The sequence below is a fragment of the Oncorhynchus tshawytscha genome, linkage group LG30, assembly GCF_018296145.1.
Source record: "Oncorhynchus tshawytscha isolate Ot180627B linkage group LG30, Otsh_v2.0, whole genome shotgun sequence".
NCBI classification, from domain to species: Eukaryota; Metazoa; Chordata; class Actinopteri; order Salmoniformes; family Salmonidae; genus Oncorhynchus; species Oncorhynchus tshawytscha.
In genome coordinates this window covers 45,682,410-45,694,855 of record NC_056458.1, presented here as the reverse complement: position 1 = coordinate 45,694,855, position 12,446 = coordinate 45,682,410, and the positions used below count along the sequence as shown (strand labels likewise).

Sequence of the window (12,446 nt, the reverse complement as noted above, 5' to 3'; positions counted from 1 at the left end):
ATTTCCTTCTGCCTCAATGAGTCTGTTTTTGTTTTTTTCCTGGTAAGCCCCTTTTGTTGGAGTTTGGTCATTTGTTGTTGAGCATCCATCTTACTTTCTTGAGTTTGCTGTAGCATTGAGGCCTATCTGAACTCACACATCATGGGAACTTTTATTTTGTCACAAAATCTGAATACAATTTGAGCCTGTTTTAATTTTTTTATTTGTTTTCAAAAAACAAACAACAACAAAAAACTAAACAAGGTGGAATTTTATTTCAAATATTAACCTGAAACATTGAATCAGTTTCACAACTTCATAATCACACTGTGCTACTTTACTACTGTGACTGTGGGTGGGAGACACACGCACACACACACACACACACACACTACAGTCACTGCCCTCCCCCCGCATCCTCCCCATTGTGACTGTACAGTCCCTTAGATGAAGAGGACAGCGCCTTCCGTGAGCATCAGCTGAAACTGGAGATGACCAGGTACCTGTGAAGGGTTGGCTTTCAACATGGCCTTTTCTTCTGTTCTGTTTCTTCTAACCACAGGCAGTTAAAAGGGGGACGTTAGGTTATTAACATACAATGGAGATGTCTATTGTTATACGTAATCTTATCACTGAAGCCAGGTACTTATAGTCAAGGGGAAAAAGAGATGAAGGACAGTGTGTTTTCCTACATTTTTCGGACTGCGAGAGTCTGGGGAACTGTTCTACGACCTGCCATCTGAAAATACAAGGGTAATTTATTTTTTGTAGAGACTTGTTTTGGGGAACTTTGATTTTTGATAATTATTTTTTTTCCTGTGGGAGAAGAGAGCAACTTTTATTTCAGGTATGTTTCTCATCTTTGAAAATGTTTTCATTATTTTATCAAATGCACATTTTCCAGACGCCTGGCAATTTAAATTCTATTTCAAGCCAATGATTGGAAAGTAGTGTTAAATGTCCCTTTTGAATGGTTCACCACAGTGGTTCTGTATATATGGTACACCACAGTGGTTCTGTACTGTATATATGGTACACCACAGTGGTTCTGTATATATGGTACACCACAGTGGTTCTGTATATATGGTACACCACAGTGGTTCTGTACTGTATATATGGTTCACCACAGTGGTTCTGTATATATGGTACACCACAATGGTTCTGTACTGTATATATGGCACACCACAGTGGTTCTGTATATATGGTTCACCACAGTGGTTTTGTACTGTATATATGGTTCAACTCAGTGGTTCTGTATATATGGTTCACCACAGTGGTTCTGTATATATGGTTCACCACAGTGGTTCTGTATATATGGTACACCACAGTGGTTCTGTACTGTATATATGGTTCACCACAGTGGTTCTGTATATATGGTACACCACAGTGGTTCTGTATATATGGTACACCACAGTGGTTCTGTATACATGGCACACCACAGTGGTTCTGTATATATGGTTCACCACAGTGGTTCTGTATATATGGTACACCACAGTGGTTCTGTATATATGGTACCCCACAGTGGTTTTGTACTGTATATATGGTACACCACAGTGGTTCTGTATATATGGTACACCACAGTGGTTCTGAATATATGGTTCACCACAGTGGTTCTGTATATATGGTACACCACAGTGGTTCTGTATATATGGTTCACCACAGTGGTTCTGTATATATGGTACACCACAGTGGTTCTGTATATATGGTACACCACAGTGGTTTTGTACTGTATATATGGTTCACCACAGTGGTTCTGTATATATGGTACACCACAGTGGTTCTGTACTGTATATATGGTACACCACAGTGGTTCTGCATATATGGTACACCACAGTGGTTCTGTATATATGGTACACCACAGTGGTTCTGTATATATGGTACACCACAGTGGTTCTGTATATATGGTACACCACAGTGGTTCTGTATATATGGCACACCACAGTGGTTCTCTATATATGGTACACCACAGTGATTCTGTATATATGGTACCCCACAGTGGTTTTGTACTGTATATATGGTACACCACAGTGGTTCTGTATATATGGTACCCCACAGTGGTTTTGTATATATGGTACACCACAGTGTTCTGTATATATGGTACACCACAGTGGTTCTGTATATATGGTACACCACAGTGGTTCTGTATATATGGTACACCACAGTGGTTCTGTATATATGGTACCCCACAGTGGTTTTGTACTGTATATATGGTACACCACAGTGGTTCTGTATATATGGTACCCCACAGTGGTTTTGTACTGTATATATGGTACACCACAGTGGTTCTGTATATATGGTACACCACAGTGGTTTTGTACTGTATATATGGTACACCACAGTGGTTCTGTATATATGGTACACCACAGTGGTTCTGTATATATGGTTCACCACAGTGGTTCTGTATATATGGTACACCACAGTGGTTTTGTACTGTATATATGGTACACCACAGTGGTTCTGTATATATGGTACACCACAGTGGTTCTGTATATATGGTTCACCACAGTGGTTCTGTATATATGGTACACCACAGTGGTTCTGTATATATGGTACACCACAGTGGTTCTGTACTGTATATATGGTACACCACAGTGGTTTTGTATATATGGTACACCACAGTGGTTCTGTATATATGGTACACCACAGTGGTTCTGTATATATGGTACACCACAGTGGTTCTGTATATATGGTACACCACAGTGGTTCTGTATATATGGTACACCACAGTGGTTCTGTACTGTATATATGGTACACCACAGTGGTTTTGTATATATTCACTTTTTAGTTAATCAGACAATATTTCAGTGGATGGAACAACAACAGAAATAATTGAAAGGACTCCAAAAGTGGCATCTGAATTTTGACATGACAGATTTCAGATTGGGACACCAGGTAGCCTAGCGGGATGGAGCGTTGAGCCAATAACAAAAAGATCACTAGTTTGAATCCCAGAGCCGACGAGGTTAAAAACGAGCAGTGCCCTTGAGCAAGGCACTTAACCCAACTACAACCTTGGAATGCTTTGCCACTTGCTGTGTTTACATGCAAGCTATTTTCTTAGATTTTTTTTGTTCAATAATTATGATTGAAGATATGCCTCTTCCCTATTAATTAATTAGGTAAACAAAAGGAAATCTGCAATGTGGGGGTTGATGGGGCGGCAGGGTAGCCTAGTGGTTAGAGCATTGGACTAAAGGTTGCAAGTTCGAATCCCTGAGCTGACAAGGTACAAATCTGTTGTTCTGCCCCTGAACAAGGCAGTTAACCCACTGTTCCTCGGCCGTCATTGAAAATAAGAATTTGTTCTTAACTGACTTGCCTAGTTAAATGAAGGTAAAATAAATAAATAAATAAAATGATGTTTCCATGTTAATGGATAAGGGTTAAAACACGCCTGTTGACAGATGCAATAAATTGGAATTTAATGGGGTCAAAATTCCTCCCTTTTCAGTGTGTGTGTGTGACCGTGAGAGAGAGAGAGAGTGTTATATTCCTGGTTATCTTAGACGTTCATGAGTATTGTCATGGGTCCGAGGATCTTTCAGCGGCGCGGGGCAGAGAGGAGGGAGGAGAAGCACGGCGACACAAAAGGCAACATTATTCCCCGTCTGACCTGCGCTACATCCCACTATGAATGGAGTATTGAAAAACACAACATTGGGGACTAGATTATTTTTCATTCCTCATAACTGAACCGTTTGTGCCGGGGATTTGAGCGGTTTGTTAGCACGCTGTGCTCAATGGGACAGCCACGGTGCTGGGTTGCTTGGCCGATGTTAAAATCCCTGCTTCCTAATTGGACAGCACAATGATCTCTCTGATCTCTCTCTGTCTCGACCTCCTGAATGCTCGGCTATGAAAAGCCGACTGACCTTTACTCCTGAGGTACTGACCTGTTGCACCTTCTACGTCTACAACCACTGTGATTATTATTTGACCCTGCTGGTCATCTATGAACGTTTGAACATCTTGAAGAACAATCTGGTGCTAATGGTCATCTCCGGGACATTTACAGCACTCTGTGTCAAAGGACGGACAAGAAGATCCTCAAGAACCTCATCCACCTGAGTCATGGTCTGTTCACCCTGCTGCCATCTAGCAGACAGAGACAGTAAAGGTGCATCATAGCTTGGACAGAGAGACTGAGAAACAGCTTCTATCACCAGGCCATCAGACTGTTGAATCGCTTCTATTACCATGAGACTGTTAAACAGCTTCTATCACCAGGCCATCAGACTGGTAAACAGCTTCTATTACGAGGCCATCAGACTGAGAAACGGCTTCTATCACCAGGCCATCAGACTGTTAAACAGCTTCTATCACCAGGCCATCAGACTGTTAAAAAGCTTATATTACCATCAGACTGTTAAACAGCTTCTATCACCAGGCCATCAGACTGTTGAATAGCTTCTATTACCATCAGACTGTTAAACAGCTTCTATCACCAGGCCATCAGACTGAGAAACGGCTTCTATCACCAGGCCATCAGACTGTTAAACAGCTTCTATCACCAGGCCATCAGACTGTTAAAAAGCTTATATTACCAGACAGTTGAACAGCCATCACTAGCCTGCCCTGTACTCTTCCCTGCACCTTCAGACTGTTACGTTACAGCATTATTCTAATATGGATTAAATAAAACATTTTCCTCATCAATCTACACACAATATCCCACAATGACAAAATCCGTTTTCTTTTGTGTACAAATGTTTGAAAAAACCTTATTTGTATTTATTCAGAACTTTCGCCATGAGACTCAAAATTAATCTCAGGTGCATCCTGTTTCCTTTGATTACCCTTGAGATGTTTCTACAACTTGATTGTAGTCCACCTGTGGTAAATTCAATTGATTGGACATGATTTGGAAAGGTACACTGTCACCATCGTCATAAGGAGTGGACCAAGATGCAGCGTGGTATGTTTCCATCCTTCATTTTGGAATAGAAAACTTTAAAGAACAAACGAAACGTGAAGCTAATATAATGCTCACAGGCAACTATACATAGACAATATCCCACAAAGCACAATGGGAAAATGGCTACCTAAATATGATCCCCAATCAAAGACAACAATAAACAGCTGCCTTTGATTGGGAACCATACTAGGCCAACATAGAAATGTAATTCTAGATGTAACCTAGATAACCCACCCTTAAATCACACCCCGACCTAACCAACATAGAGAATAAAAGCTCTCTATGGTCAGGGCGTGACATACACACCTGTCTATATAAGGCCCCAGAGATGACAGTGCATTTCAGTAGAATTCTCCATAGAGCTCCTAGACAGGATTGTGTCGAGGCACAGATCTGGGGAAGGCTACCAAAACATGTCTGCAGCTTTGAAGGTCCCCAAGAACACAATGGCCTCCATCATTCTTAAATGGTTTGGAACCACCAAGACTCTTCCTAGAGCTGGCCTCCCGGCCAAACTGAGCAATAGGTGGAGAAGGGCCTTGTTCAGGGAGGTGACTAAGAACCCGATCTGGTCTGGTTTTGATGTGGAATTGTAGGATATTACCTGTTAGATACTGCTGCACTGTTGGATCTAGAAGCATTTCGCTACACTCACAATAATATCTGCTAACCATGTGTATGTGACCAATACAATTTGATTTGGTTTGACTAAAATGTAACATGTTCAGGCATAGGCAAAACAAGCATATTTTCCTAAATCTTATCGGTAGACTCAACAGCCTTGGTTTCTCAAATGACTGCCTTGCCGGTTCACCAACTACTTCTCAGACAGTGTTCAGTGTGCCAAATCGAAGGGCCTGTTGTCCGGACCTCTGGCAGTCTCTATGGGGGTGCCACAGGGTTCAATTCTCGGGCCGATTCTTTCCTCTGTTTCCATCAATGATGTCGCTCTTGCTGCTGGGGATTCTCTGATCCACCTCTAAGAAGACGACAACATTCTGTATACTTCTGGCCCTTCTTTGGACACTGTGTTAAACTAACCTCTAGACAAGCTTCAAAGCCACACAACTCTCCTTCCGTGGCCTCCAACTGCTCTTAAATGCAAGTAATACTAAATGCATGCTCTTCAACCAATTGCTGCCTGCACCTGCCCGCACATCCAGTGTCACTGCTCTGGACAGTTCTGACTTAGAATATGTGGACAATTACAAATACTTAGGTGTCTGTAAACTCTCCTTCCAGCCTCACATTAAGCATCTCCAATCCAAAATTAAATCTAGAATCGGTTTCCTATTTCGCAACAAAACATCCTTCACTCATGCTGCCAAACATACCCTCGTAAAACTGACTATCCTACAGATCCTTGACTTCAACGATGTAATTCGTAAAATAGCCTCCAACACTTTACTCAGTAAATTGGATGCAGTCTATCACAGTGCCATCCGTTTTGTCACCAAAGCCCCATATACTACCCACCACTGCGACCTGTATGCCCTCGTTGGCTGGCCCTCGTTTCATATTCGTCGCCAAACCCACATGTTTTCAGGTCATCTATAAGTCTTTGCTAGGTAAAGCCCCACCTTATCTCAGCTCACTAGTCACTATAGCAGAACCCACCCTTAGCACGTGCTCCAGCAGGTATATTTCACTGGTCACCCCCAAAGCCTATTCCTACTTTGGCCGCCTTTCCTTCCAGTTCTCTGCAGCCAAAGACTGGAACGAATTGCAAAAATCACTGGAGCTGGAGACTCTTATCTCCCTCACTAACATTAAGCATCAGCTGTCAGAGCAGCTCACAGATCACTGTACCTGTACATAGCCCATCTGTAAATAGCACATCCAACTACCTCATCCCCATATTGTTATTTATTGATTTATTTCGCTCCTTTACATCCCAGTATCTCTACTTGCACATTCATCTTCTGCACATCTATCACTCCAGTGTTTAATTGCTATATTGTAATTATTTCACCACTATGGCCTATTTATTGCCTACCTCCCTTTTCCTACCTCATCTGCAAACACTCTATATAGACTTTTTTTATTGTATTATTGACTGTATGTTTGTTTATTCCATATGTAACTCTGTGTTGTTGTCTGTGTCACACTGCTTTGCTTTATCTTGGCCAGGTCACAGTTGTAAATGAGAACTTGTTCTCAACTGGCCTACCTGGTTAAATAAAGGTGAAATAAAAATAAATAATAAAAGTTTTAAATAAAAATAAAAAACTGATTTAGATTGCTTTCCGCTTTATCAAATCAAAAATGCATTCAGCATTCTGTGGATCAATACAAGGATGAGGATGTGATTTCAGGACCATATTTATATATATATATATTAAAAACCAATTATTATATATATTTGTAATCAATTTATTACTACTCTATATCAGAGCCAAAAACAAACAGCCCTCAAGGCAACAGCTGTTTGTTGACCAGAAATGGAGAAATCAGCAACAAGAGTCTACAAGAGTTGTTTCTTGCTGACAGAAAGCGTCTCCTTCCTGAGCGGTATGACGGCTGTGTGGTCCCATGGTGTTTATACTTGTCTCCTTCCTGAGCGGTATGACGGCTGTGTGGTCCCGTGGTGTTTATACTTGTCTCCTTCCTGAGCGGTATGACGGCTGTGTGGTCCCATGGTGTTTATACTTGTCTCCTTCCTGAGCGGTATGACGGCTGTGTGGTCCCATGGTGTTTATACTTGTCTCCTTCCTGAGCGGTATGACTGCTGCGTGGTCCCATGGTGTTTATACTTGTCTCCTTCCTGAGCGGTATGACGGCTGTGTGGTCCCATGGTGTTTATACTTGTCTCCTTCCTGAGCGGTATGACGGCTGTGTGGTCCCATGGTGTTTATACTTGTCTCCTTCCTGAGCGGTATGACGGCTGTGTGGTCCCATGGTGTTTATACTTGTCTCCTTCCTGAGCGGTATGACGGCTGTGTGGTCCCATGGTGTTTATACTTGTCTCCTTCCTGAGCGGTATGACGGCTGTGTGGTCCCATGGTGTTTATACTTGTCTCCTTCCTGAGCGGTATGACGGCTGTGTGGTCCCATGGTGTTTATACTTGTCTCCTTCCTGAGCGCTATGACGGCTGCGTGGTCCCATGGTGTTTATACTTGTCTCCTTCCTGAGCGGTATGACGGCTGCGTGGTCCCATGGTGTTTATACTTGTTTTCCTGAGGCACAGTCAATTTCCCAGTGTTTATGTAAACTTCCTGACCAACTGGAATTGTGATACAGTGAATTGTAAAATAAATAATCTGTCTGTAAACAATTGTTGGAGAAATTAGATGTCCTAACTGACTTGCCAAAACTATAGTTTGTTAACAACACATTTGTAGAGTGGTTGAAAAACGAGTCTTAATGATTCCAACCTAAGTGTATGTAAACTTCAGACTTCAACTGTAACTGTTATTATGATGTAACTGTTATCATGATGTAACTGTTATTACGATGTGACTGTTATTATGATGTGACTGTTATTATGATGTAACTGTTATTATGATGTAACTGTTATTATGATGTAACTGTTATTATAGATGTAACTGTTATTATGATGTAACTGTTGCTATGATGTAACTGTTATTATGATGTGACTGTTATTATGATGTAACTGTTATTATGATGTAACTGTTATTATGATGTAACTGTTATTACGATGTAACTGTTATTATGATGTAACTGTTATTATGATGTAACTGTTATTATAGATGCAAAGGACCCCTTGAGTCACTGTAACCTGCACCTTTGTTGAAACTGAATCCCAATGTCAAAATACAGGCAGGAAAGTCCCTTATTTCACTCTTCTCAAAACACCACAAAACCTGGCTGTCTTCGTGTTACTGTACATGAATGACTTGCAATTTTCACACCACATATTCCGTTGTACAGAATAGACTCAACGGAACAGAATGGACGATGTTTGCCATCCTATCGAGTCTAGCAGTGGCACACTGGATACTCAATTTATCTGTGCCCAAGTGCTTTAGCAGCCAGCCAATGAGCAGTGGGGTAGAGTGGCAGTGCAGTTGGTGGCTTGGTGGCCATTTTGGCCTGGGGGAATGGGCCAGTTCTCTTCATGTTCCAGCTGGTCCTGGGGGAAACTGGGAGCTGCATTTGTGCCAATCAATCATGGCATGCCCCTCACACACATGGTTTTTCAACCACTCCACAAATGTCTTGTTAAGAAACTACAGTTTTTTCGCAAGTCGGTTAGGACATCTACTTTGCGCAAGTCATTTCTCCAAAAATTGTTTACAGACAGATTATTTCACTTATAATTCACTGTATCACAATTCCAGTTGGTCAGAAGTTTAGATGTACACTAAGTTGACTATGCCTTTAAACAGCTTGGAAAATTCCAGAAAATGATGTCATGGCTTTAGAAACTTCTGATAGGCTAATTGACATCATTTGAGTGAAGTGGTGTACCTATGGACGTATTTCAAGGCCTACCTTCAAACTCAGTGCCTCTGTGCTTGACCTCATGGGAAAATCAAAAGAAATCAGCAAGACCTCAGAATAAAATGGTAGACTTCCACAAGTCTGGTTCATCCTTCGGAGCAATTTCCAAACGCCTGAAGGTTCCACGTTTATCTGTACAAACAATAGTACGCAAGTAAAAACACCATGGGACCACACAGCCATCATACCGCTCAGGAAGGAGACACGTTCTGTCTCCAAGATATGAACGTACTTTGGTGTGAAAAGTGCAAATTAACAGAGAGGGACATGGACAGAGAGACACAGAGACAGAAAGAGACAGACAGAGAAAGAGATGGAGACAGAGAGAGAGACAGAGAAAGACACAGACAAAGACACAGACAGAGAGAAAGACGTAGACAGAGAGATATTTAGACAGAGAGATATGGAGACAAAAAAGACACAGAGACAGAGGGAGACACGGAGACAGAGAGAGAGACAGAGAAAGACAGAAAGAGTTACAGAGAGAGAGACAGAGAGACAGAGAGACAGAGAGACACGGAGAGAGAGAGAGAGAGTTGCCGAGAGAGAGACAGAGAGAGAGAGACAGAGAGAGTTACAGAGAGAGAGACAGAGAGAGAGAGACAGAGAGAGTTACAGAGAGAGAGACAGAGAGAGAGATGAAGTCAGAGAGACAGAGAGAGACAGACAGAAAGAGAGACAGAGTCAGAGACATAGTCAGAGAGAGTCAGAGTGAGTCGGAGAGAGACAGAAAGAGAGACAGAGACCTAGACAGAGAGAGACAAGGAGACAGAGAGAGAGAGGGAGACGGAGAGGGAGACAGAGACAAAGAGAGAGACAGAGAGAGAGAGAGAGAGACAGACAGAGACAGAGAGAGAGAGAGATAGACGGAGACAGAAAGAGAGACAGAGAGACACACAGAGACAGAGAGAGAGAGAGGGAGAGACAGACAGAGGGTCCAGTGCACTGATAGATTGTGTGTGTGTTCCACCAGACTGATGGGATCGTCAGTCAGACAGCGAGAGAGACAGAGAGCCATGCAATGCCAGCGTGTAAAGGAGTGTGTGTGCTGGCCGTGTGGGGGCTGGAAGTTGGCTGTCTGGCTGCTGGCATCCCTGCTAGGGTCCCTGCTACTGGTGGCTGTCGGAGTGACACTGCAGATCGGTGAGTGTATGTGTATAATGGAGTGATATATCAACCCAGCTCATTTTTGAATTGGGAGACAATCTATTTTAAAGCCCCTCGTTGTCTGAGCTGAGTGTGGAACATTTGTGAGTGTTTACTGTTAATCTTTTCATGTTTATTTCACTTTTGGTCCTCTGTAGTTCAGTTAGTAGAACATGGTTCTCTGTAGTTCAGTTAGTAGAACATGGTCCTCTGTAGTTCAGTTAGTAGAACATGGTCCTCTGTAGTTCAGTTAGTAGAACATGGTCCTCTGTAGTTCAGTTAGTAGAACATGGTCCTCTGTAGTTCAGTTAGTAGAACATGGTTCTCTGTAGTTCAGTTTGTAGAACATGGTCCTCTGTTGTTCAGTTAGTAGAACATGGTCCTCTGTAGTTCAGTTAGTAGAACATGGTCCTCTGTAGTTCAGTTTGTAGAACATGGTCCTCTGTAGTTCAGTTAATAGAACATGGTCCTCTGTAGTTCAGTTAGTAGAACATGGTCCTCTGTAGTTCAGTTAGTAGAACATGGTCCTCTGTAGTTCAGTTAGTAGAACACAGTCCTCTGTAGTTCAGTTAGTAGAACATGGTTCTCTGTAGTTCAGTTAGTAGAACATGGTCCTCTGTAGTTCAGTTAGTAGAACATGGTCCTCTGTAGTTCAGTTAGTAGAACATGGTCCTCTGTAGTTCAGTTAGTGGAACATGGTCCTCTGTCGTTCAGTTAGTAGAACATGGTCCTCTGTAGTTCAGTTAGTAGAACATGGTCCTCTGTAGTTCAGTTAGTAGAACATGGTCCTCTGTAGTTCAGTTAGTAGAACATGGTTCTCTGTAGTTCAGTTAGTAGAACATGGCGCTTGCAACGCCAAGATAGTGGGTTCGATTCCCATTATCACCTCCACATATATATACATATATAAATATATGTATGGATGACTGAGTTGCTTTGGATAAAAATTGCCTGCTAAATGGAACATGGACCGACCAGGTGAAATCTATTAACCCTTAATGATGTCTTATGACATGCACTCAGTGTGGATGAAGGGGGGAGACAGGCTAAAGAAGAATGTTTAAGACTCAAGCTAATCGAGATGTGTTGAGTGCCACTCACAGGGTAGATGGGAAAGAAAATAGATTTAAGAACTGTGTACGGTAATGGTTGCCAGGCGCACCAGTTTGTGTCAAGAACTGCAACGCTGATGTTTTTTGTGACGCTCAACAGTTTCCTGTGTGTATCAAGAATGGTCCACCACCTAAAGGACATCCAGCCAATTTGACACAACTGTGGGAAGCATTGGGGTCAACATGGGCCAGTGTCTCTGTGGAACGCTTTCGACATCTTGTAGAGTCCATACCCCGACGAATTGAGGCTGTTCTGAGGGCAAAAGGTGGGGGTGAAACTCAATATTGGGAAGGTGTTCCTAATGTTTTGTATACTCAGTGTATGTACAGTATATATATATGGTGGTATATATATCTCTGTCTCCTTGTCTCTCTCTGTCTAGGTGGTGTATATATATATATATTATTATTTAAACTGCATTGTTGGTTAGGGGGTTGCAAGTAAGCATTTCACTGTAAGGTCTACACCTGTTGTATTCGGCGCATATGACAAATACGATTTGATTTGATATATATAAATTGGATTGTGTGAAATTCGTTTTCATATGTAGCCTTTTGCAAAAAGACAGATGCATCTCTCATGATTTCCCTTTGACTAGACCAGTGAGATGCAAACTTCAAGTGTTTATTGGCTTAATGTTGCCATCGATCAAATTCATGAGGGATTGCTGTGCTATCTGACATTTCTTTGTGACGTTTTTATTTTCTGATTTCAGGAGATTTGACCGAAATCAGCAGAAGAGCCATGCCTGGTAAGTGGTTTTCTACGTGAATCTCTTCTCATTTTACTGACTGTATTTTCTGAACCGTAACATTACTGATCCCACCG

The 12,446-nt window shown here is 42.0% G+C and overlaps 1 protein-coding gene across 1 annotated transcript in view; it reads left to right on the top strand.

Annotated features, from left to right (window-relative positions):
- The first annotated feature begins 439 nt into the window (after positions 1 to 439).
- LOC112265638 (scavenger receptor cysteine-rich domain-containing group B protein-like) overlaps positions 440 to 12,446 on the top strand; it is a 37,203-nt gene continuing 25,196 nt past the window's right edge. Inside the window, exons 1-3 of the mRNA XM_042309154.1 lie at positions 440 to 826; positions 10,333 to 10,502; positions 12,334 to 12,369. Coding sequence (XP_042165088.1) covers positions 10,337 to 10,502; positions 12,334 to 12,369 — 202 coding nt within the window. The 5' untranslated portion in view covers positions 440 to 826; positions 10,333 to 10,336. The remainder of the gene's footprint in view (positions 827 to 10,332; positions 10,503 to 12,333; positions 12,370 to 12,446) is intronic.